The 24,110-nt window shown below is 36.0% G+C and overlaps 1 protein-coding gene across 3 annotated transcripts in view; it reads right to left on the bottom strand.

Annotated features, from left to right (window-relative positions):
- The window catches only part of KCNT2 (potassium sodium-activated channel subfamily T member 2), a 359,890-nt gene that overhangs the window by 176,453 nt on the left and 159,327 nt on the right, over positions 1–24,110 (bottom strand). For all 3 annotated transcript variants that reach the window (XM_042925448.1, XM_042925450.1, XM_042925449.1), the window contains exons 9-12: positions 13,018–13,198; positions 11,667–11,831; positions 9,551–9,687; positions 5,610–5,673 (exon numbers count right to left, since the gene is read on the bottom strand). In XM_042925448.1, coding sequence (XP_042781382.1) covers positions 5,610–5,673; positions 9,551–9,687; positions 11,667–11,831; positions 13,018–13,198 — 547 coding nt within the window. The remainder of the gene's footprint in view (positions 1–5,609; positions 5,674–9,550; positions 9,688–11,666; positions 11,832–13,017; positions 13,199–24,110) is intronic.

Genomic DNA, 24,110 nt, shown 5'->3' with positions numbered 1-24,110 from the left:
TTGGGTCATTGTGTCCATATATGTAAAAATGATTTTAAAAAAGAGATGAGGGGAGCCTGGGCGACTCAGTTGGTTAAGCGTCTGACTCTTGGTTTTGGCTCAGGACATGGTTTCTTGGTTCGTGAGATCGAGATCCACGTCAGGCTCTATGCTGACAGTGTGGGGTCTGCTTGGGATTCTCTCTCCCCTCTCTCTCTCTAACCCTCCCCCATTCACATATTCTCTCTCTCTCTCTCTCTCTCCTCTTCTCTCTCTGTCCCTACCCCACTCACACACTCTCTCTCAAAATAAATAAACTTAAAAACAAACAAACAAAAAGAGATGAAAGGAAGCCCACTGGTGTGTCCAAATTTGAGCAAACCAGGAACAGCCTACTGTCTGTTTTGTAATTAAGTCCTGAAAGGCTGTTTCTCTAAGAGCTGAAGTTAAATCCGTGAGACCCCATACAGAAAATACAGCACCGTTGTGAGACTCTCCAGTCTTTGCCAAAGGAGCAGAAATACTGTATACTTAGTGCCACTCATGGATATTGGTTTTTTTTCTTTGCTGTCTGTCAAGACATAAAACTCCATTCAATTACCAGGACCTGGTCCCTTCTCCTTGTCCCTCTGTTCAAGGTGCCTGAAACTCTGACATTGACTTCCCTTCTGTATTTTCTCCCAATACATTACATATTTTATTATTTTCTCTTCTTGCGTTCATGGTTTCTGAAGATACGTCTGATGAAATTCCTATCTTTGCTCCTCTATAATTAGGGTGTTTCCCCACCCCCACGCCCAACTTCTTTCAGTACTTTATCTTTGATTTTCTATCATTTGAAAATGATATTTCTAGGTGTATTTATTTGACATTTTTTCTTCTAGGTGCTCTCTGAGCTTCCTGGATCTGTGGCTTGGTGTCTGATATTAATTTGGGGAAATCCTCAGTTACTATGCTTTCAAGTATTTCTTCTATCCCCTTCTTTCATCTCTTTCTAGTATTCCCATTAGATCTATGTTACACCTTTTGTCATTGTCCCAGAGTCCTTGGATATTCTGTTCTGTTTGTTTTTGTCCAGTCTTTGTTCTCTTTGCTTTTTACTTTTGCAGGTTTTGTCGATTTATCCTCAAGTTCCAAATTATTTCCTTAGCCATGTCCAGTCCACTAATAAGCCCATCAAAAGTATTCTTCATTTCTGTTAGTGTTTTTATCTCTAGCATTTCTTTTTGGTTATTTCTTAAGGTTTCTAGCTCAGCTGACACTATGTATCTGTCATTGCATGCTGTCTATTTTATCCATGAGAGTCCCTGGCATATCAATCAGTGATTTTAAATTTTTTTTTTCAACGTTTTTTATTTTATTTTTGGGACAGAGAGAGACAGAGTATGAACTGGGGAGGGGCAGAGAGAGGGAGACACAGAATCGGAAACAGGCTCCAGGCTCCGAGCCATCAGCCCAGAGCCGGACGCAGGGCTCGAACTCACGGACCGCGAGATCGTGACCTGGCTGAAGTCAGACGCTTAACCGACTGCGCCACCCAGGCGTCCCTCAATCAGTGATTTTAAACTACTGGTCCAAGTTCAACATCCATGCCATGTCTGTTCTGATACTTGCTCTGTCTCTTCAAATTGTTTTGTTTTGTTTTGTTTTTGCCTTCTGGTATGCCTTATAATTTTTTCTTGATAGCCAGTCATTACACACCAAGTTAAAGGAGCTGCTATAAATAGATCTTTAGAAATGAGGGAGTGAGCCACGGGGTAAGGCAAAGCGTTCTAAGTCCTGAGTTAGCATCAGTCTTTATGAGCCGATATCTCTAGACTGTGACCTTCGCAAATGTTTTTTTCAGTGTCCTGGCCCCCCTTATGTGAAAGACGATGGCCACAGTAGTCTGGAATTGTGTGTTATCCTTCCCCCAGATCACCTGGGCTCTGATAACTATGTTTCCAGCAGGTTAAGGTCTGGTTAACTAGTTTCCCTGAGGGCAGGGACTGTTAAGCAGAACAGAATGCTCTGGTGTATTTCAAAATGTTTCCTCTTCCCTGACCCTTGCTCCCAAGGGGATTTTTCTCTCATATTTACTGTGAGAACCTGGTCAAGCTCCTGGAGGTGAATCTCACAAAATTAAGAGACCCCCCTCCCCATGACTACATTCCCCAGGGGGTTTTAACTCTCAGGGTTATCTGCACTGAACCTCCAGAAATTCATCAAATGCAGTTGAGGTTTTCCTGCCCGCACACTGGTTCCCAGGTTGATTTCCACTTATGAGTCTCTGCTCTGGGAAATTACTATTCTCTGTATTTGACTGTGAGTCTCTCCAAAAGTAGAGATAGTATTTTGCCCTGTTTCCTCCCCTCTCTTGCTTTTCTCCTGAACCTTTTATACAATTTTTCATGAGTTACCCTATTTTTAATTTCCAGGAGCTCTTTTTGGTTCATGAAATGTTTCCTGTCTTGTCTTCAATTGATTTATTCTACAGCCTACTATTCTTGCTTTATGTATGTACACTCTTTGCAACTTCTCATATTACTATTGGGATAGCTGTTATACATTTTAAAGTCTACTTCTTCTCCTAGAATTGTATAGTTTTGTTTGTTTCCTCTGAGGTCTTTTTTTTGTAATGTTTTTTTATGTTTGTTCACTGTTCTTTCTTTCCCTTGTCAGGAATTTTGTTAAACATCTATTGATCTCTGTACTCTGAACATATGCAGAAGTGAAACACTCAAAAGCTGTTTGAGACTTGACTGAATGTAGGAATCTTATTTCACACAGCATTCTATCTTGTGATGGATCATTTCTCTACAGAAAACTACTCCAATCTTGTTCCAATGGAGGTGTGGACATGGCTATTAGGGTTCTGAGTCACTTGGGAGAAGCACCTCACATTCAATGAAACGACTTACTCTTTAATACCTTTGACTTAACCCTGACTCTTACTTGCACCTTCTGGTTCTGAGTGAAGGGTATCCCTGGGTCAAACTCTGCCAATATTAAACCTGTTCCCCGGGGTGGGGAAAGGGATCAGCAATGGGTTTCTGAAGGGATTCAGGGAAACTAACTGCTTTTCTTACAGACTTTTAATCACTATTCATGTTTAGTCCTACATATAACCTTACTTACAGAAGCATCTGGTGCCTCTATATCCTGAGATTTTTGAAGTTCCATTGCAAAAAGCAACCTGCTTCTGACTTGTTTCCTCTCTCAACTTAAATTTTAACTTCCTTCTAAGTCAGTTACCACTCATCCATCTGCTTTCTAGCTTCCAAACTTGTGTTAGTGCTGTCTCATCTACCATCTCCTTGGTCCATATGAGTGTAATTTTTTATTCATTTCCTGTTAATTTGGCAGAGTGTCAGAAAAAAATGAAACATATTTGTTTAACTGAAAAATCCCAAACTCACACTGTAAAGGGTACTCCAAAAGATATTATATATTTATTTCTTAATGTTTATATTCCTCTTTAATACTCAAACCATTATTGATACTGAGGGCAGCAAGTACTTTAAAACCAAGTTACCACTTAAGGGGCACTGGATTCACAATTACAAAAGTTAACTAATTATGGAAACATACAGGAGATTGTAATCAGTTCAAATTCATTTATTTTATAAATACATTTGGAGCATCTAATTAAGAAACTAATTAAGAAACTTCTGCAATGATACTTAAGTGAACTGAGAAGGGTGTGGTTTGAATTAAGATAATAACCAGGGAAAAGAAGGGGAGCAGATGAATTTTTAGAAATATATATTAGAGGGGCTCCTGCATGGCTCAGCCAATTAATCATCCAACTTCGGCTCAGGTCATGATCTCACAGTTCACGAATTTGAGCCCCACATCAGGCTCTGTGCTGACAGTTCAGAGCCTGGATCCTGCTTTGGATTCTGTGTCTCCTTCTCTCTCTGCCCCTCCCCCATTCACACTCTGTCTCTCTCTGTCTCTCTCAAAAATAAATAAAAACATTTTAAAAAAAGAATATATATATAAAGAATATATATTGTAGGGGTGCCTGGGTGGCTCAGTCAGTTAAGTGCCCAACCTCAGCTCAGGTCATGATCTCACGGTTCGTGGGTTCAAGCCCTGCATTGGGCTGTGCACTGCCAGTGCAGCCTGCTTAGGATTCTCTCTCCCTCTCTCTCTCCCCTCCCCCTTTCATGCTTTCTCTCTCTCAACATTAATAAGTAAACACTAAAGAAAAAAATAAATATATTTTCATAAAGAGAAATATTTTACAAATTTTCTAAACTATATTTGTTCTATGCTCTCGTATTAGTTTAGTAGGCTGCAGTGATAAAGTAGCACAAGCTGGGTGGCTTAAATAACTGAAGTTTATTGTCTCTTAGTCCTAGAGACTAGAAATCCAAAATTAAGGTGTTGGCAGGGTTGATTCTTTCTAAGGGCTAGGAGGGAAGGATCTGTTTCAGGCCACTCTCCTTGGCGTACAGATGGCTGTCTTCATGTTCACGTGGCATTCTCCCTCATAACTACCTGTCTTCAAATTTCCTCTTTTTACAAGGATACCAGTCATATTGGATGAAGGCCCGCCTTAGAGAGCTCATTAAAATTTGATTTTCTGTATTGAGACTTTATCCCCAAATAGGTTCACATTATGACGTACTGGGGGGTCGGACTTCAATATATGAGTTTTGGGAGACACAGTCCAAGCAGTAACAACCCTCTTCAAATAAAGGATGAGAAAATTGGTTTAAAAATCAATAAACACTTTAGGTAAATTAGAGTGAGGTAAACAGGAGAGCACAGAGCTTGCCACATTCAGGGCTCATAGTCTAAATTAATATAACAAGAGGGTCTTATTAACTATTCCAGAAAAAAGCAAGTCATGTCCCAGAAAGATCCATGCAATATTACCTTTTCCTCAGTCACTACAGGAAACACTAAGGTTTTGTCTCTGCACCACAGATATGGCTAGAGATAAACTCACTGGCTTAGAAACACGAGAGTTAACAGTACCTACTCAACATAAAATAATAAAGTACTTTCTAAAAACAATAAAATTAGAATGCATGTTTAAAAATAGAAGTTATAATTTGGTAAATTATACAATTTAATTATGAGTTTATATAACTTAAGTCTGATAAAAATACATCACAGAGATCATCTAAGCCAAAGGATGCCAAGTTGGAATGTGCTTCCCAACCACGTGGGGATCTTTATAAAATACACAGATTCTGGATCCCTACCTCATATATCTAGAATAGAATTTTCATGAATGCATACTTTTTTAGAAGCCCTCCAACTGATTCTAGTGCAGACTGCCTGATCCATCTGCTTTGTTTTAGTTGAGGAAAATGAGACCATTTTAACAAAATTACATAGCAAAGGACATACATAATTAAAAAAATGGTCCAGTTCTATTTGTATATGACTCATTTCATTTTGATCAATGGAAAACCCAAGAATTAGTAGAAACTACTTCAAAAACAGTTTGACTGATATAGGCCATAATGCAACTATTCATAGATCGTAGCAAAGACTGTTCAGAGATATTTGCTTCCCTTTAGTAATATTTTAAAGTCATCTATATTTAACATTGGCAGATTTTTTTTTTAAATCCAAAAAAAAATCTTCTAAGGTAAGAAGCACAATTTATGAAAGAAAATTTAGAAACTTACAGATGATGTCCTATCCACTTCACAACGGCTGCTCAGAATAAAACAGGCCTCAGCATCATCCATCCTAAATACAGACAGAAAAACAAAATAATCATACACTGAAATATCTGTGTATTGTCTGAAAAATAGAATTCCAATGCTTAATCCAATGTACACAAAGTATAAATAAACTATGAGTATCCTTAGGCTTAAATGAAAGTTAGATTTCTAGCAGATCATGACTGGACTTGACTGTGAACAAAACAATTGTTGTTGAATTGGCTATATAACTCAATAGATCATGATGACAAAAGTAAAAAAAAAAGTACTCAAATTTTGTGATTATATATTTTTTCATGTATGTGCTTTGTTTAAATTCAGGGAGTTGTATTGGTCTTTATTTTATGATTAGTTACATTTTAACTGCAAAGTTACTCAATTAACTAGGAGAGAAGGAACAGAGCTAATTAGTATTCTTAAGTCAAACTCTACTATACATTTACATTTCTTGGAGATGATTCATCATCTTGTTCCAAACCACTGTCCCTTATGCTAAAGTTCTACATTTCTTAAATTTGGTGGTAAACGGTATGTTTCAGTGCTTGATGAATAATGTTCTAAAAACCTAAAAATGTTGGAGTGCCTGGCTGGCTCAGTTCCTAGAGCATGCGATTCTTGATCTCAGGGGTTGTAAATTCAAGACCCCCATTGTGTGTAGAGATTACTTAAAAATTTTTTTAAAAATCCTTAAAAAAAATAAAAACATCAAAATGTTAATTTCAAAATAAGAAATGTTTTGTCTTTTTGGTTCATTATGATAAAATAAACCTTCCCCCCTCCCCAAAATTATATTTTCTATGCAGCGAAAAGAGAAAAGTCCATGAAATTAGACCAAACCAAACAGTTTTGGGAAAATATTAAGCCATGGTTATAAGATAATGAGTATTGCATAACATTTTCAAAACATCATCTTCAACAAAGCAATTCAAAATTCATGCAACTGACCTTTGGAACTGGTTTGGAGAATCCTACTCCTTGTTTCTTGCATGGGAAATTGTGTTGAAGAATGTATTAGTTAACATTAAATCCCAAATCTTTATATGACATTAGGATAAGAAATGAACATAAAATGAATACTTCTTTCTTAACTCAGATTTTTTAGTATCACCAGCCTGCTACCTCTCTCATCCTCATTATCATCCTTTTTATATTCCAATGAATGAATGATTCTTGTAAATGTGGTTGATTTTGCTGAGAAATCATTTTAATACTATTAATAATAAATGAATTATGCTAATTCTAAATTGTGAAATTAATAAATATATAAGTAAATAATTTTCCCTCTACCCTTCTAGGTTCTTGGCTGAGACCCCTCTGTAATAAAAAGACAGATTAACAGAAGAAAAACAAACAAGTTTAATAACACAGATACTTCCTGTATAAGGTACAAGTGGGAGACACAAAGGAAAACTATTAACTCCTCTCCCATGAGGCCACCACCTTAAACTCCTTCTTCAGCTAAAGACAAAAGATGTTTGGCTAAAGGTAGGGGGAACCAGATATGGGACCTATCAAGAGAGCACAGTAAACAAGCGTAAGATTGTTACGCAGATTTAGGTCTTCGCCTTCTCATTCACAAAAATTTCCAGAGATTGAGTTATCCTCCTCTTCCAGGCACTGAGGGGGAGCCAGCCTTATGGATTGAGATGTTCCTTACAAATGTAAATATCCCTTACAAAAAGGGTTAACTTCTACTTGGCTTTCAGTTTTTCCTAAATCTACTGTTTCCTTAAAAATAACCAGCTTGTGATAATCCTGCCTTGGAGGCACATTTGGGGGCAGCAAATTCTGCTACTTTCTATAGTATCAAGCTAAAATACTAACAGATAATTCTAAGAGCTTAATTTATTACATAATGAAAAGGCTTCATTTATCACATAAATTCATAGTGAACATAATATGGGAATTATTCTTATGTGAAGAACTTAATGTACACAATAAAATAAACATATTGATTACTGATGCAGACGAATATAAAGATCCAAGTTATGTTAGTGCCTAAGCAACTATTTTTTTAGAGTTCCCAAATAATGCATTTAGATAGCAAATAGCAAACACCTAAAGTCATCTTTTACTTGAGGTACTGGGAGAATCTGACTTAACAACTGTACGTACAGTGACAACTATGGAGTATTTAATCCGCCAAAAAAACTAATATATTTTCAAAGAAACTAAATTTCCTAATTATGCACCATTCATTATATCCTGATAGTTTCTACTAACTTTTTTGTTTCAGAAGGTATTAAATCATTGAAGATCTCACTTTAAGTGACCTGTTGCATCTAAATCAAAAGTAATGTCCAAGTTCCAGTTACAAAATATCTAGTCATCAACTTGCAGGAGTATGTAGCAAAAAAGAGTTTGAGAATTTTCTTCTGTTCTTTTCCATCACCATCCTGCACACACACACACACATACACACCACACACACACACGCACACACACACAGAACATGCACAAACACACCCATACCCATTAACACACATACCAAGACAGCCAGAAAAAAATAAAACAACAACAACAAAGAAAAAAAAACGTATGCTCTAAAATTCAGTGAGGAGACATATTTAAAAGACTTTGTAAGACAACTCAAGGATAAATATGTAGATGTAGGATCCAAGGGCAGGCCACCCCAAGATGGGCCACTTTGGCATGAAGACTATTTTAAGCTAAAAAGCAATCAAAACCCAGCAGATTCAGAAAAAGGTCTTTATCTCCCTCCTCACTGCCTAAGAAGAATTTAGATTAGATGAGAAAATCTGCTCCAGGAAGAGAGCTATCACCATAGATAACTACCTTAGGATATAAACTAGGTAGGATAGGGAGGGAGGAACCTAGCAAGGCCTGTTTGATCAAAATTTTCCATGTCCCATTCTCTCTGAGTGGCCCAGCAAACATATGCTTACCAAATAATTACTCTTTTTCATCTTCCTGTAAATTATTTTCCTTCCCTTGGAAGACCTCTACCCCTTCTCTTCTACCCCTTCTCCTTAGTTCAGAATGACATATATACCTCCTTTTGCCTAACTGTCTTTGAAAGTTCCACATCCGTATGGATTCCCTGTACATGCACTATTAAATTTGATTTTCTCTTGTTAATCTGTCTCTTGTCAATTTGATTCTTAGTCCAGCTAGAAGGACCTAGAAAGGGACAAGTTATTTTTTCCTCCCCAACAAAGACATGTTTAAAACTTTAAAAGCAACAAAAAACATGGAGCAAAACCACCTCTGCTAAAGATTTCTTCTGGCTTCTGAAGCTATGGGTATTGTTTGCAGATGCCCTGACTCCCTGGTGTCCATGGTCTGCCCAACCATGCTTTCACTCTGCTTATATGGAACGACCCCATGATTTGTGACAAATGCCTACGCCTATGTCACCTTTAAGGGAGGCTGGCTAGCACATGTGCAACAGGAAAAGAGCAACTAAGACTCAGTTACTCTTCTGATTCCTCCAGCCCCCAGGGACAACTCTAACACCAGGCAACAGAAGTGTCATCTGCCCACTATATAATATAAACTCTAAAAATTTAAACCGTGACTCAAACTGCTTTGGCATTTCACATAATGTTTGGCACAAGATTTTTATTTGTGGAATAAAAACAGTATTCAAGGATTCAGAGACTACTCTAACGGTGGGTCTGGATAACTCAGCTAATTACACCATGCCACACTCCTTATTGTGTTGTGTGGACACGGTCCACTGAATATCCTCGCACTGAGAAAGAGGAGCAAAACACTGGTTTTATATTTTTAATCTTTCAATTTGACCAGCAGTAGGATAAAGGCAAGACCCTGTATTCAAAAGTACTTAAATACACCTTTCAAGAAGAAAACCGCTAAAACTTGGAGGAGAGAAAAGATATTAAAGTATTGCAAGATGGAAAATAGATAGGGATACCTACTTTGCTCTCAACAGATCCTGATCTTTAAGGGCTGAGCCTTGAAGGTAGATAACTCTTTGTGACCACATTGGAATCTGCAGTACCCTCCGAACTTGCACATCCATTTCAGTAGGACACAAAATCACCACATAATAATCCTGTTCAAAATAAAATGGGCAATAGGATGAAATCAATAATGCTGTGTTTTATATTACATAAGTAAACAGAATGTCTAAGAACATTTAGAAATACAATGAAAGAGAAATAAACTTTCACTAGTAATTAAAAATCTGCATTTAAAACCTGGGCATATATTAATTAACATGACACTATAATAAACATAACTGAGACATATAAAAATCACATAAAACAAAATACAATAATCCTGATCTTTTTCAGTCTCATTAGTACCATGAAGAGAAAGTAACCGGTGCTTACTATGTATACATTTCCAGCCTATAAAGTTTTCAGTAATAACTTCAGGCTAACTCTAAAATATACAATACACACAGGGAAGAGGTGCTTAAAAATCAATTCATACTTCAAATTTTTACTTACTTTTTGAAAAACTATGATGGTGATTTATATCATTTGGTCATATTATTATTTATTGATAATAATGAAAAATCTCTGATGAATATCTGAACGGATAAGGATTCATAAGAATATTGATAATACAAAGTAAATTTAACAGTTTAAGATCATGTATTTCAAAATAATGGTCCTTTGGAGAAAACACAAAGGTATTCTGAGTGATAAAATAGTTTAATACACAGGTTATAGTTATTACAATTCTGTGGTAAACATTCACCATTTTATCACTCTAAAATATATCCGGTAGAAATCTGGGCAGTTTTGAGAACTCTCCATATTGATATTTATCAGAATAAATTACTATATATCAAAATTTGGGGCTTCAAATTTTCCCCAAAATAGATTTTCTTTATGGGTTATAAAGAGAAAACCTGCAATTATTTAATATGCATAATAATAAAAACAAATAAATATGGTATTTCTTCAAAAATGCAAATTATATGAAAACAAAAGAATGTATCATGTAATTTAAGTATCACTTATAAATTGTATTTTTAAAAATATTTTTTTAAGTATTTTAAAAGTTCTCCAGTGTGGGGCACTTGAGTGGCTCAATTGGTTAAGGGCTGAACTTCAGCTCAAGTCATGATCTCATGGTTCATGGATTCGAGCCCCTCGTCGGGCTCTGTGCTGACAGCTTAAAGCCTGGAACCTCCTTCAGATTCTGTGTCTTCCTCTTTTTCTACCCCACCCCCACTCACACTCTGTCTCTCTCTCACACACAAATAAATAAATAATAAAAAAATTTTTAAGTTCTCCAAAAGTCAATTTAAGGGAGATCTAATTAGAACTATACTCAATACTGTCTTGATCTTAAGATTGTCCAACCTCTTGACAACTTTACTGAGGAAATACAAGACATTCAAGTAGCTCTTTCCTGTTTGACCTAAATTAAGTGCATTAAGCAGGAAAGGAGATTACCTAAATCTACATTGGCCCACTACCATGGCAAGTGGAAAAGTATCTGAAGATTTTATCTGCATAGACAGATGAAGAGATTTTTTTTTCTGAATTAGTGTTCTCAATTCAGCCAGTTATTGTCCAATTTTTGGTGATTCATTGCTACTATACGACCTAGTTACATTCTAGGAAACAAAGGAAAAAATGGAAATTTCAGACTTCTACATTTCTATCAGCAACACTTGATAAAATTTTTGATATTTTCAAGTAGATGATACTGTGAAATTACTTTTCATTGTTTTATATTTTATTTTAAATTTCACTGTTTCACAAAAATATCATTTATATATTACCCAAAAGAGAAAAAAAAACAATCCTTTTAATTCAAAGAAAACCTTTCTCTGTAGCATTAACATAATTCCATCTGTCTTTTAGTGTAGATACAGAAGGAAACTTAAAATACTGTGTATTCTTTAAGCATTTTTTCTATGTTCCCGGTTATATTTGTAGTTCTTCATTTACTCTTTCTAAATTGGAGCATATAAATAAAATCCTCCAGAACACAGGCTGCACCTTCAGTTAATTGACTCTGACAATATGTTAGGTATGATCCAGTAAAATGCATAACATAATTTTAATGTACCTGAAGTCTTGGGTGAGCATAGAATTCATTTAAAAAGTCCATAAGTAAATCAATCTTCAGTGAACTGACACACAGAACAACATGCTTCTCAGTTTGAGCTCTATGTCGACTATAGTTTCCACCTGACTTTTGTCTCTCCATCCACAAATAGGCCAGCTGTTCAAACTGTAATGCATTTTCCACATATGAATGAAAAACACCAGGCATGAAAATAAAAACCAATGCAATACATCCATTGTTTATTAGATATACTCAATTTCTTATATGGAACTCATTGAGATTCAAATTATCCACATTCCCTTCAATAACAGACTTTTCATTTGATTGCTGCAGAGGTCGCTAATGCTTCTTGGGGGTTTCAGGTCTCTATAGAAACATATTAATATGAATTTCCTATTATATCATAACAGCACTAAAAGGTCTGTGCCTCTGCTTTACGCCCAGGAAAGCAGGCAGCCATGATGTGCCATGCGCTGCATCAAAGAGAAAAACCTCAATGGCATTTCTTCTACATTTTTCTACCAAGTTCAGCACACATCTCATGCAATGAGAGATACCCAACACACACGGCCACATTCTAGTTGCATAGCAGCAGTTGGTATGTAAGGGAAGTAGATGGAATAGAGGAGGGATGTCAGGAAGGAATACACGCATGGTTGAACAGGAGTAGGAAGATCTTTTTCATACCTACATAAAGTATACTTAGATAAACTGTGGCCAAGGGTTTGTAATGGAAGATACAAATTTGATTTGTATTTGCCATATCTTATTTCTAAGCTGCTCACCCACAGGCACCCAAAAGCTCACTGTAAGAATGAGGTGGAGATTGCATCTACTCATCTTTAGTCTCCTTTTATACCTCTGTCCCTTTGCGACCACCTTATCCACTCCCAAAACATTGCATAATATTTATGTATCATCTTCAGATTTTGTTTTAGTTGACCAATAAATGCGATCCATTTTTACTTACTACAATGTTCAGCTTTTATATTATTTCAAGAATCAAAAGAAATCAAACCTTCATAAGTTTATTTCCTTGGTCTATCATTCTATAATTACAACTAAATCCTATGATCTTATAATTAACAAGTTAAATACCCTCTATATAAAAGAAACATCTTCAAGAAGTGGAATGAGATGTGAGCTTTATCACTCGTGAATAGGGGTAAAAAATCAGTTTCTAATATAATGTGAGAAGGAATTTCCTGAGGCCATTTTAATTAATTGACTGGATACAATAATAACATGTGTTAATAGATTAATAAACCGCCCACATTTCATTCTAAGCATGGAAGATTTCATTTTATAAGGCTTTATACATTTCTATAAAACTTAACCTGGCTGTGTTTACCTGTATGGGTAGAACCACAAGAGCAACACAGATCATGGCAACAACAAAAAGCTTAGAGGACCAGGTTTCAGGCGTGACATCCCCAAAGCCCACAGTAGAAAATGTCACAATGCAGAAATAAAGGGAGTCAAAGAGATTCAGCTTCTTTCCTATCCGTTCGAGATGTTGGATTCCACAAATGCTAAGGAAACAAATGTGCATTAAAATTAAAACTTTTAAATTGGGCACATTATTTCTTATTATTCCTTTGAAAGCCAAAGCACATTACATAAAGCGCATTCCGTGAGTTGGAATCTTATATTGTACAATATATTTTTTCTCATGAAAACATAATTTTTAAGTTTTTACCTAATTAACCAAATATAATATTATTTTTATTAATAATCAAAAGTTGTAGCCAAAATATCACAGAGTATACCTGAGTAGAATGTAAAAGGAATAGACTGAATTTCATGGCTGACTTACACAGACATTTTGAATGCATGCCAGGGAACATAGAGACAGAAATTGCTAAATTTATTCCCTGTAAAAGAGTGATAGTCTTTTTTTTTTTTTTACAGGAAGCTATCTTATTGTATAATATGTGTGTATATTGTGTGTGTGTGTGTGTGTGTGTGTGTGTGTGTGTGTGTTTCATGTATACATGAAAGGTTTGAGGATTTAACAGGTGCCAACTCACTCTCAAGAGATCACCATCTGTACAAAGCTAAGTCAGAGAGTAGCATAGAAATTGTTACAAGATGTCCCCAAAGTAAAATGGTTAAAATAGCACTAAAAATAGCCCGACTACAGGCTAAAAAAATAATAATACTAAAAATAAAAATAAATAAATAAAAGGCATGGTGACACTATGAAATAAACTTATATATATTGTACATTTTTTGGAGATATAAATCATATCTCTCATAAATCATATCTGTAACATAAATCAGTGTATAATGGCATATGATTCAGCAAGGGGGAAAAAACAAGTATTGATGCATGTTACAATATGGATAAATCGCAAAAACATGCTGAGTGAAAGAAGACAGATGTACAAGACTACAGACTTTATGATACTGTTAATACAAAATGCCCAGAAAAGAGAAACAGAGCAGACCAGTGGCTGCCTGGGGCTGATGGTGGGAATAGAGTAATAGAAAATGTTCTACAACGGGAATGTGGTGATGATTGCAGAATTCTGTAAATGCATTTAAAATGCTTGGTATTTACACTTAAAATGAGTGCACTATAAGGCATGTAAATTATTCCTCTACAAATCTGTCCAAAACAATCTGTGTTTACTTTTGGACACTCATTCCAACCCCTATGCACAACGAGCAGACATAGCGTGATTTTGGCGACCATGAATAAATAAAACTCAATGTTTAAATTCAAGAAATTCCTTTTCTATCCTTTTAAGATAATTTTCTTATTTATTTAAGTTACATACAAAACATGTTTAATTATCTTAAATATTTTTTTGCTGTTTTATTTTTCTAAGGCAGAGAATACGCAGGTGGATAGTTAGGTAGTTGGGTAAACACACAAGTAGTTAAATCAAGGGACAGAAGAGAAATCCTAGAGTACTTGCTATCATTTTACTGCTGAGGCAGAAACTGTTCTTTCTTCTTTTCCTTTTTTTAAAAAAATATTTTCATTTATTTTTGAGAGAGGAGTGAGACTGAGCGGGGAAGGGGCAGAAAGAGAGGGAAACAGGATCCTAAGCGGGCTCTGCACTGACAGCAGAGAGCCCAATGCAGGATTTGAACTCACGAACCATAAGATCATGACCTGAGCCAAAGTCAGACGCTTAGCCTACTGAGCCACCCAGGTGCCCCTTCTTTTTTTTTTTTTTTTTCTTTTTTTAACTCCAGGTTTTCAGAATGTAAAAATTGCCCTTGTTCTATGCTTAGGAATTTTCTGTGAGCTGCCTGCCAGGTCACATGAGTTCATTTGTATCAGGTTATTTGCTCAGCTGCCCCTATGCAGTCTAATAGTCAAGCTAATTATAATACTATTCAGATAAAATCTTAACATAACCAAAGAGAACAACTGTTTGATAACAAACATTTTTGTGGATTAGGTTTTTTATTTTATTTACAATAATATATATTTGAAAATGTAAACAATTTATACTTACCTTTTATACTACAGTAGAAAATAAAAGTGAAGATAAATTATACATCTTTAAAAATTCAAATGTGAAGGCTTACTATATTTTGCATAACTACACATGAAATGTCAATTCCTGCTTATAGATAAAAATGTCCATTTTGTAATTCAAACATTATCTTCCCCTAAACTACTAGAAAAGTCCCCTACTCTTACTTCCTGCTCTTCAGTTTGCTCTCATATTTAATATGACCTATTCATAAGGGCCATATTCACATTCTTAAACAAAGCTTACATACACATACTCCAATCTCAGGTTCAAAACAGCCATTGGATTCTTACTGTTTAACAACACTCTTTAATTCATGGTGTGATAGATTATTATGATAGATGCCAGTAAATCAAGTCTTCCTATGTTCATACCCCTTTGCAGTGCGGTATTGCTGTCCTTCCCACCAAAAGCGAAAACTAGTTCTCCACGTCCTTACATTTTAATGGCCTAATAACTTGTTTTGACCAACAGAATACTATAGAAGTGATGCTGTGTGGGTCACAGAGTATGGATCTTAGAAGATCCTGAAGCTCTTGTTCTCACCATCTTAGAAGACTGAGACTACAATTCTATGAAGCGGACTGGTACAATCTACTGAAGGCTTAGAGGTCATGTGGAAAAAACCAAAATGTCCCAGCTGACAGCCAGCACCAACTGCTAGACATGAGAGTAGGGCCACCTCGGATGCTCCAACTCCTGTCAGGCCATCACATGACTGAAGCCAAGAGTACTGAAGGTGAGATCAGGAGAAACACTGCCTAGTTACCAACCACAGAACTGCGAGAGACAACAAACTGTGCTGTTTTAAGGTGCTCCTCTTTAGGTGACTTGTTATTTGGTAATAGATATGTGATACATACAGAATTAACTAGACGCCAGCATCTGGATCTAATCTGTGTTTTCTCAAACTTATCTCCCTTTCACTTACTATTTACATGGTATACCTATCATAGTATATAATCCTTACCCTCTATTTCTACTTTTGCCTAATCCATTCCCTTCAACTGAGAGCCCTCTTCCTGCAACACCTACTACGATTCCTATTTTTTGAACCCTAGCTCAGAAATGAAGCTCCCTCATAGACTTTATTGAATCTCAATTTCAAGAAATTCCAGAAGTTCCTGCTGAATTCTGAGAGCGTATGAGTTCATGTCTTATACAAATACCAATTTTTAGAGTTGAATACTTATTATCCCAACTCAACTATTATTTACCCTACTGACACTATTTAAACTGTATATTTTTATTTCCTAGAGCACTGAGCACAAAGTGCTTGGTAGTCACTGATTAACTAACTGCTAAATGAACCAAAAAACACCTGGTTAAACCATACTCAGATAATATATGCAAACTCCAAAAAGTATTTCATTCATGCGTTTCAGTTTTTTATCACTGAATAACAAATTGCCCAAAACTCAGTGGCTTAAAACAGTAAAAATTTATCATTTCACATGATTCTGTGTTACATGGGAAGTTTCTCTGGTTTTCTTAGGCTCACTCACGTGGCTCATTGGACTAGAAGTCTGGCTAGAATGAAAGGTCCAAGATGGCCTCAATCCTGTGCCAAATGGCCAGTGTTCGTCGTTGTCTTTGTGCCTGGCTTGGTTTTTCTCCATGTGACCACTTATCCTCAAATAGACGAAACCATCTTCCTTACTGTCTCAGGGCAATAAGGGCAACTGAAAGTCCTCTTAAGAACCTAGCTTTATCTGCCCCATTCTGTTTGCCAAACCCAGTCACAAGATCAGCTCACATTGGAGGGGTGTGGAAATAGATGCTGCCCCCTCATGAGAGGAGCTACAGAACTTTGTAACCATGAACTTTTGTTTTTCAGTTCACCAAACTGTACAAGTGATAAAACTTATCACAACCTATATAAATCATAATAAATTTTATTGAATGCATCATGTTACAGTCTAAGATATTTAATTGCTTTGACATAACTGTAGTTAATCAATACTTGCAATCATTTTTTATAATCCTTGTGTAAAATGCCATTTTACTTGACCTAGAAAAATTATATGAACCTTTCACATATTTATCAATTTCACATTTAAGATTCAAGACTTGATATTCCTTAATACTCACTAAAGCAACATGAAAATGAAGACTCCCACACCAGCTGTTACATGTCTGATATTATTACATAAAAACAAAGATCAACTTTTTTAAGAACTATTAAGGTAAATATACTGAATTACTTTTAGAGTTTCTCTTTGATTTTGAATAGGCCCACCAACTGGTTTCATTTAGAGTTTCATTTACTGGGTCACTGCTTATGTCCATGGATAACAATGTCATTACATTTAAAAAAATGGTGATATTAATATATTATCTTCTAAGTCAATTATTATTTTTGTAATAAATAAATGAATTTACTTTCTTCTTCCCATAAGAAAATAAGACAGAGCATATTTAAATATCTAGCCCAAGAACACAGTAATCCTTTTCAGTTATAGATCTAATTTGTTCCCTCTCTATTCCTAACTCTCAATGCCCTTTTATCTTATTCAGGATAAAATCCAAAAGCCCCTGGCTCTTCTCAGATCTTATCTTCTAAAGACCATACCTCACTCACTGCCCTCCAACCACACCAGCCTCACTGCTATTCCTGAAACATAAAGTAGCACCCATATCTTCTTTAAACATCCTCTTTTTATTTCTAATATTTCTAACATCCAAACTGAATCCAAAAACTCCTCTCTAAATTTGCTCTTAACAAATTCTTCAAATCCAGTGTTGGCAAACCCAGCTCTCTTGTTGATAGTGTCAAAATCCTAGAGTCATCCTTGACTTCTCTCTTTCTTTTACAAACCACATCCAAACCGTTATCAAACCCTACTGTTTCAAGCTTCAAAATATAACCAGAACCCACTATCACTACTCACCATGCTACTGCAATATTTCATGCCATCATCTTCTCTGCCCTGCACTACAGTGAACACACCCATCCTTCTCCTAGAAACCTATCACCATCGTGTCAGAGTTATCCTATGAAAACATAGGTCAGATCATGCTATTCCCCTACTGAAAACCCTAAGAGGGCTCCCAATTTCATTTGACTAAAAGCTAATGTTCTTAGATTTGTTTATAACACACTAACCAATCTGACCCTTCCCTATGCTTTTCAGACTTATTTTCTACTCTTATCCCTGTGTTTCACTCTACCCAGCTACACTGGCATTCTTGCTCTCTGATCAACATAAGAGGCATGTTCCTTGTCATGGACCACTCTCTCTGTCTAGAACCCTATTGCGCCAGATTTTGTCATCACTAATTACTAATTCCTCACATCTTCCAAGCCTTTACTTCTATACTGACCATCATATATACTCTTAATCTTTCTTATCCTGCTCAAATAAAAAAAAAAAAAAAAGAAAAAGTGGGGGGAGGAGCCAAGATGGCAGAACAACATGGAAGTTTTTTGTGTGTCTCACATCCATTAAATACAGGCAGACCAACATTAAACCATCCTGCACACCTAGAAAACTGATCTGAGGATTAACACAACAATCTGCACAGCCTGAACCACAGAATTCAGCAGGAATTCACCCCCAAAAGAAACAGCAGGAAGAAACGATAGCCAGGGATGTAACCAACACAGATATAAGCAACATGTCTGAACCAGAATTTAGAATCACAATAATAAGAATACTAGCTGGAGTCAAAAATAGATTAGAGTCCCTTTCTGTGGAGATAAAAGAAGTAAAAGCTAGTCAGGATGAAGTAAAAAATGATATAACTGAGCTGCAATCTTGAATGGATACCGCCACGGCAAGGATGGACAAGGGAGAACATAGAATCAGTGATATAGAGGACAAACTTATGGAGAATGATGAAGCAGAAAACAAGAGGGAGATTAAGTCAAAAGCGCATGATTTCAGAATTAGAGAAATCAGTGACTCATTAAAAAGGGACAACATCGGAATCATAGGGGTCCCAGAAGGGTAAGAGAGAAATAGGGGTAGAAGGGTTATGTGAGCAAATCATAGTGGAAAACTTTCCTAACCTGGGGAGAGACACAGACATCAAAATCCAGGAAGCCCAGAGGAGTCCCATTACATTCAACAAAAACCGACCAACAACAAGGCGTATCAGAGTCAAATTCACAAAATACTCAGGCAAGGAGAGAATCATGAAAGCAGCAAGGGAAAAAAAGTCCTTAACCTACAAGGGAAGACAGATCAGGTTTGCAGCAGACCTATCCACAGAAACTTGGCAGGCCAGAAAAGAGTGGCAGAATATATTCAATGTGCTGAATCAGAAAAATAGGCAGCCAAGAAATCTTTATCCAGCAAGGGTGTCATTCAAAATAGAAGGAGAGATAAAAAGTTTCCCAGACAAACAAAAATTAAAGGAATTTGTGACTACTAAACCAGCCCTGCAAGAAATTTTAAGGTGGACTCTCTGAGGGGAGAAAAGATGACAAATAAATAAATAAATACATACATACATACATACATAAATAACAAAAGCGACAAAAATTAGAAAGGACCAGAGAACACCACCAAAAACTCCAACTCTTCAAGCAACATAATGGTAATAAATTCCTATCTTTCAGTACTCACTCTAAACGTCAATGGACTCAATGCTCCAATCAAAAGTCAGAAACGGTAACAGAATGGATAAGAAAACAAGATCCATCTACATGCTGTTTACAAGAGACCCACTTTAGACCTAAAGACACCTTCAGGTTGAAAATAAGGGGATGGAGAACCATCTATCATGCTAATGGTCAACAAAAGAAAGCCGGAATAGCCATACTTATATCAGACAATCTAGACTTTAAAATAAAGACTGTAACAAGAGGTGAAGAAGGGGCATTATATCATAATTAAGGGGTCTATCCACCAAGAAGACCTAACAACATTTATGCACCGAACATGATAGCACCCAAATATATAAATCAATTCATCACAAACATAAAGAAACTCAATAATAATACCATAATAGTAGGAGCCTTCAACACCCCACTCATAGCAATGGACAAATCATGTAATAAAAAAATCAAAAAGGAAACAATGGGTTTGAATGACACACTGAACAAGATAGACTTAACAGATATCTTCAGAAAATTTCATCTTAAAGCAGCTGAATATACATTCTTGCCTAGTGCACGTGGAACGTTTTCCAGGACAGACCACATACTGGGACACAAATCATGCCTCAGCAAGTACAAAAAGATCGAGATCATACCATGCATATTTTCAGACCACAACACTATGAAACTCGAAATCACCACAAGAAAAAATTTGGAAAGGTAACAAATACTTGAAGACTAAAGAACATCCTACTAAAGAATGAATGGGCCAAACAAGAAGTTAAAGAAGAAATTAAAAAGTATATGGAAGCCAATGAAAATGATAACACCACAACCAAAAACCTCTGGAACGCGGCAAAGCTGGTCATAAAAGCAAAGTATATAACAATCCAGACCTTCCTAAAGAAGGAAGAAAGATCTCAGATATACAACCTAACCTTATGCCTTAAACAGCTGGAAAAAGAACAGCAAATAAAACCGAAAACCAGCAGAAGACAGGAAATGATAAAGATTAGAGCAGAAGTTAATGCTATCAAAACCAAAAAAACAGTAGAACAGATCAATGAAAACAGAAGCTGGTTCTTTGAAAGAATTCACAAAATTGATAAACCACTAGCCATTTTGATCAAGAAAAAAAAGGAAAGGAACCAAATAAATAAAATCAAGAATGAAAGAGGAGAGATCATAACCAACACAGCAGAAATAAAAACAATAATAAGAGAATATTATGAGCAATTATATGCCAATAAAATGGGCAATCTGGAAGAAATAGACAAATTCCTAGAAACATATACACTACCAAAACGGAAACAGGAAGAAACAGAAAATTTGAACAGACCCATAACCAGTAAGGAAATCGAATTAGTAATCAAAAATCTGCCAAAAACCAAGAGTCCAGGGCCAGACAGCTTTCCAGGGGTATTCTACAAAACATTTAAGGAAGAGTTAACACCTATTCTCATGAAGCTGTTCCAAAAAATAGAAATGGAAGGAAAACTTCCAAACTCTTTCTATGAAGCCAGGATTACCTTGATTCCAAAACCAGACAGAGACCCCACTAAAAAGGAGAAGCTATAGTACAATTTCCCTGATGAACATGAATGCAAAAATTCTCAACAAGATATTAGCCAACCAGTTCCAACAATACATTTAAAAAATTATTCCCCATGACCAAGTGGGATTTATACCTGGGATGCAGAGCTGGTTCAATATCCATAAGACAATTAACATGATTCATCACATCAATAAAAGAAAGGACAAGAATCATATGATCCACTCAATAGATGCGGAGAAAACATTTGACAAAATACAGCATCCTTTCTTCTTAAAAACCCTCCAGAAAGTAGGGATAGAAGGAGCATACCTCGAGATCATAAAAGCCATATATGAATGACCCAACGTTAATATCATCCTCAATGAGGAAAAACTGACAGCTTTCCCCCTTAGGTCAGGAACAAGACAGGGATGTCCACTCTCGCCACTGTTATTCCACATGGTATTGGAAGTCTCATCCTCTGCAATCAGACAACACAAAGAAAGAAAAGGCATCCAAATCGCCCAGGAAGAGGTCAAACTTTCACTCTTTGCAGATGACATGATACTCTATATGGAAAACCCAAAGGATTCCACCAAAAAACTGCTAGAATTGATTCATTAATTCAGCAAAGTTGCAGGATATAAAATCAATACACAGAAATCGGTTGCATTCCTATACACCAACAAAGAACCAACAGAAAGAGAAATCAAGGAATCCATCCCATTTACAATTGCACCAAAAACCATAAAATACCTAGGAATAAATCTAACCACAGAGGTGAAAAATCAATACACTGAAAACTATAGAAATCTTATGAAAGAAATTGAAGAAGACACACAAAAAAAGGAAAAATATTCCATGCTCCTGGATAGGAAGAACAAATATTGTTAAAATGTCGATACTGCCCAAAGCAATCTACATAATCAATGCAATCCCTATCAAAATAACACCAGCATTCTTCACAGAGCTAGAACAAATAATCCTAAAATTTGTATGGAACCAGAAAAGACCCCAAATAGCCAAAGCAATCTTGAAAAAGAAAACCAAAGCAGGACGCATCACAATCCCAGACTTCAAGCTATACTACAAAGCTGAAATCATCAAGACAGTATGGTACTGGCACAAGAACAGACACTCAGATCAATGGAACAGAATAGAGAAATCAGAAATGGACCCACAACCGTATGGCCAACTATTCTTTGACAAAGCAGAAAAGAATAACCAATGGAATAAACACAGTCTCTTCAGCAAGTGGTGCTGGGAAAACTGGACAGACACATGCAGAACGATGAACCTGGACCACTTTTTTACACCATACACAAAAAGAAACTCAAAATGGATGAAAGACCTCAATGTAAGACAGGAAGCCATCAAAATCCTTGAGGAGAAAGCAAGCAAAAACCTCTTTGATCTTGGCCGCAGCAACTTCTTACTCAACATGTCTCCAGAGGCAAGGGAAACAAAAGCAAAAATGAACTACTGGGACCTCATCAAAATAAAAACCTTCCGCACAGGAAGAAAACAATCAGCAAAACTAAAAGGCAACCGACAGAACGGGAGAAGATATTTGCAAACGACATATCAGATAAAGGATTAGTATCCAAAATCTATAAAGAACTTATCAAACTCAACACCCAAAAAACAAATAATCCAGTGAAGAAATGAGCAAAAGACATGAATAGACACTTCTCCAAAGAAGTGATCCAGATGGCCAACTGACACAGGAAAAAATGCCCAACATTGCTCATCATCTGGGAAATACAAATCAAAACTACAATGAGACACCACCTTACACCTGTCAGATGGCTAACATTAACAACTCAGGCAACAACAGATGTTGGTGAGGATGTGGACAAAGAGGATGTCTTTTGCATTGTTGGCGGGAATGGAAGCTGGTGCAGCTACTCCGGAAAACAGTACAGAGGTTCTTCAAAAAACTAAAAATAGAACTATCCTATGACCCAGCAATTCCACTACTAGGCATTTATCCACAGGATACAGGTGTGCTGTTTTGAAGGGACACATGCACCCCCATATTTATAGCAGGACTATCAACAATAGCCAAAGTATGAAAAAGCCCAAATGTCCACTGATGGAGAACGGATAAAGAAGATGTGGTATATATATATAAATATATATATAATTATATATATATTTATATATATATTAATATATATATATAAATTTATATATATATATTAATATATATATAAATATATATATAATTATATATATATATATATATATATATATATATATATATATAAAATGGAGTATTACTCAGCAACCAAAAAGAATGAAATCTTGCCATTTGCAACTATGTAATGGAACTGGAGGGTATTATTCTAAGTGAAATTAGTCAGAGAAAGACAAATATCATATGACTCCACTTATATGAGGACTTCAAGAGACAAAACAGATGAACATAAGGGAAGGGAAACAAAAATGATATGAAAACAGGGAGGAGGACAAAACAGAAGAGACTCATAAATATGGAGAACAAACAGAGGGTTACTGGAAGGGGTGTGGGAGGGAGGATAGGCTAAATGAGGAAGGGGCATTAAGGAATGTACTCTGGAAATTATTGTTGCACTATACGCTAATTTGGACGTAAATTTAAAAAATAATAAAATTTAAAAAAACTCAAAAAAAAAAAAAAAAGAAAAAGTTTTAATCATTTGTTGGGTTTGGTGTCCACTGTCTATAATCCTCTATATGATTGGAGGCCAAGTGCTTTCTTTATCCATGTTGTCTGAGCACCTAAAATATTGCTAAGCACATAATAACGTTCATGGACCTCTACTGCCATATTTAAATCACCAAGCCTTTTAACCTCTTCAGATATAAACTAAATACAATTTATTAATTTT

The sequence above is a fragment of the Panthera leo genome, chromosome F3, assembly GCF_018350215.1.
Source record: "Panthera leo isolate Ple1 chromosome F3, P.leo_Ple1_pat1.1, whole genome shotgun sequence".
NCBI classification, from domain to species: Eukaryota; Metazoa; Chordata; class Mammalia; order Carnivora; family Felidae; genus Panthera; species Panthera leo.
Note: the sequence above shows the minus strand (reverse complement) of the source record. Positions and strands in the feature narration are given on the sequence as shown.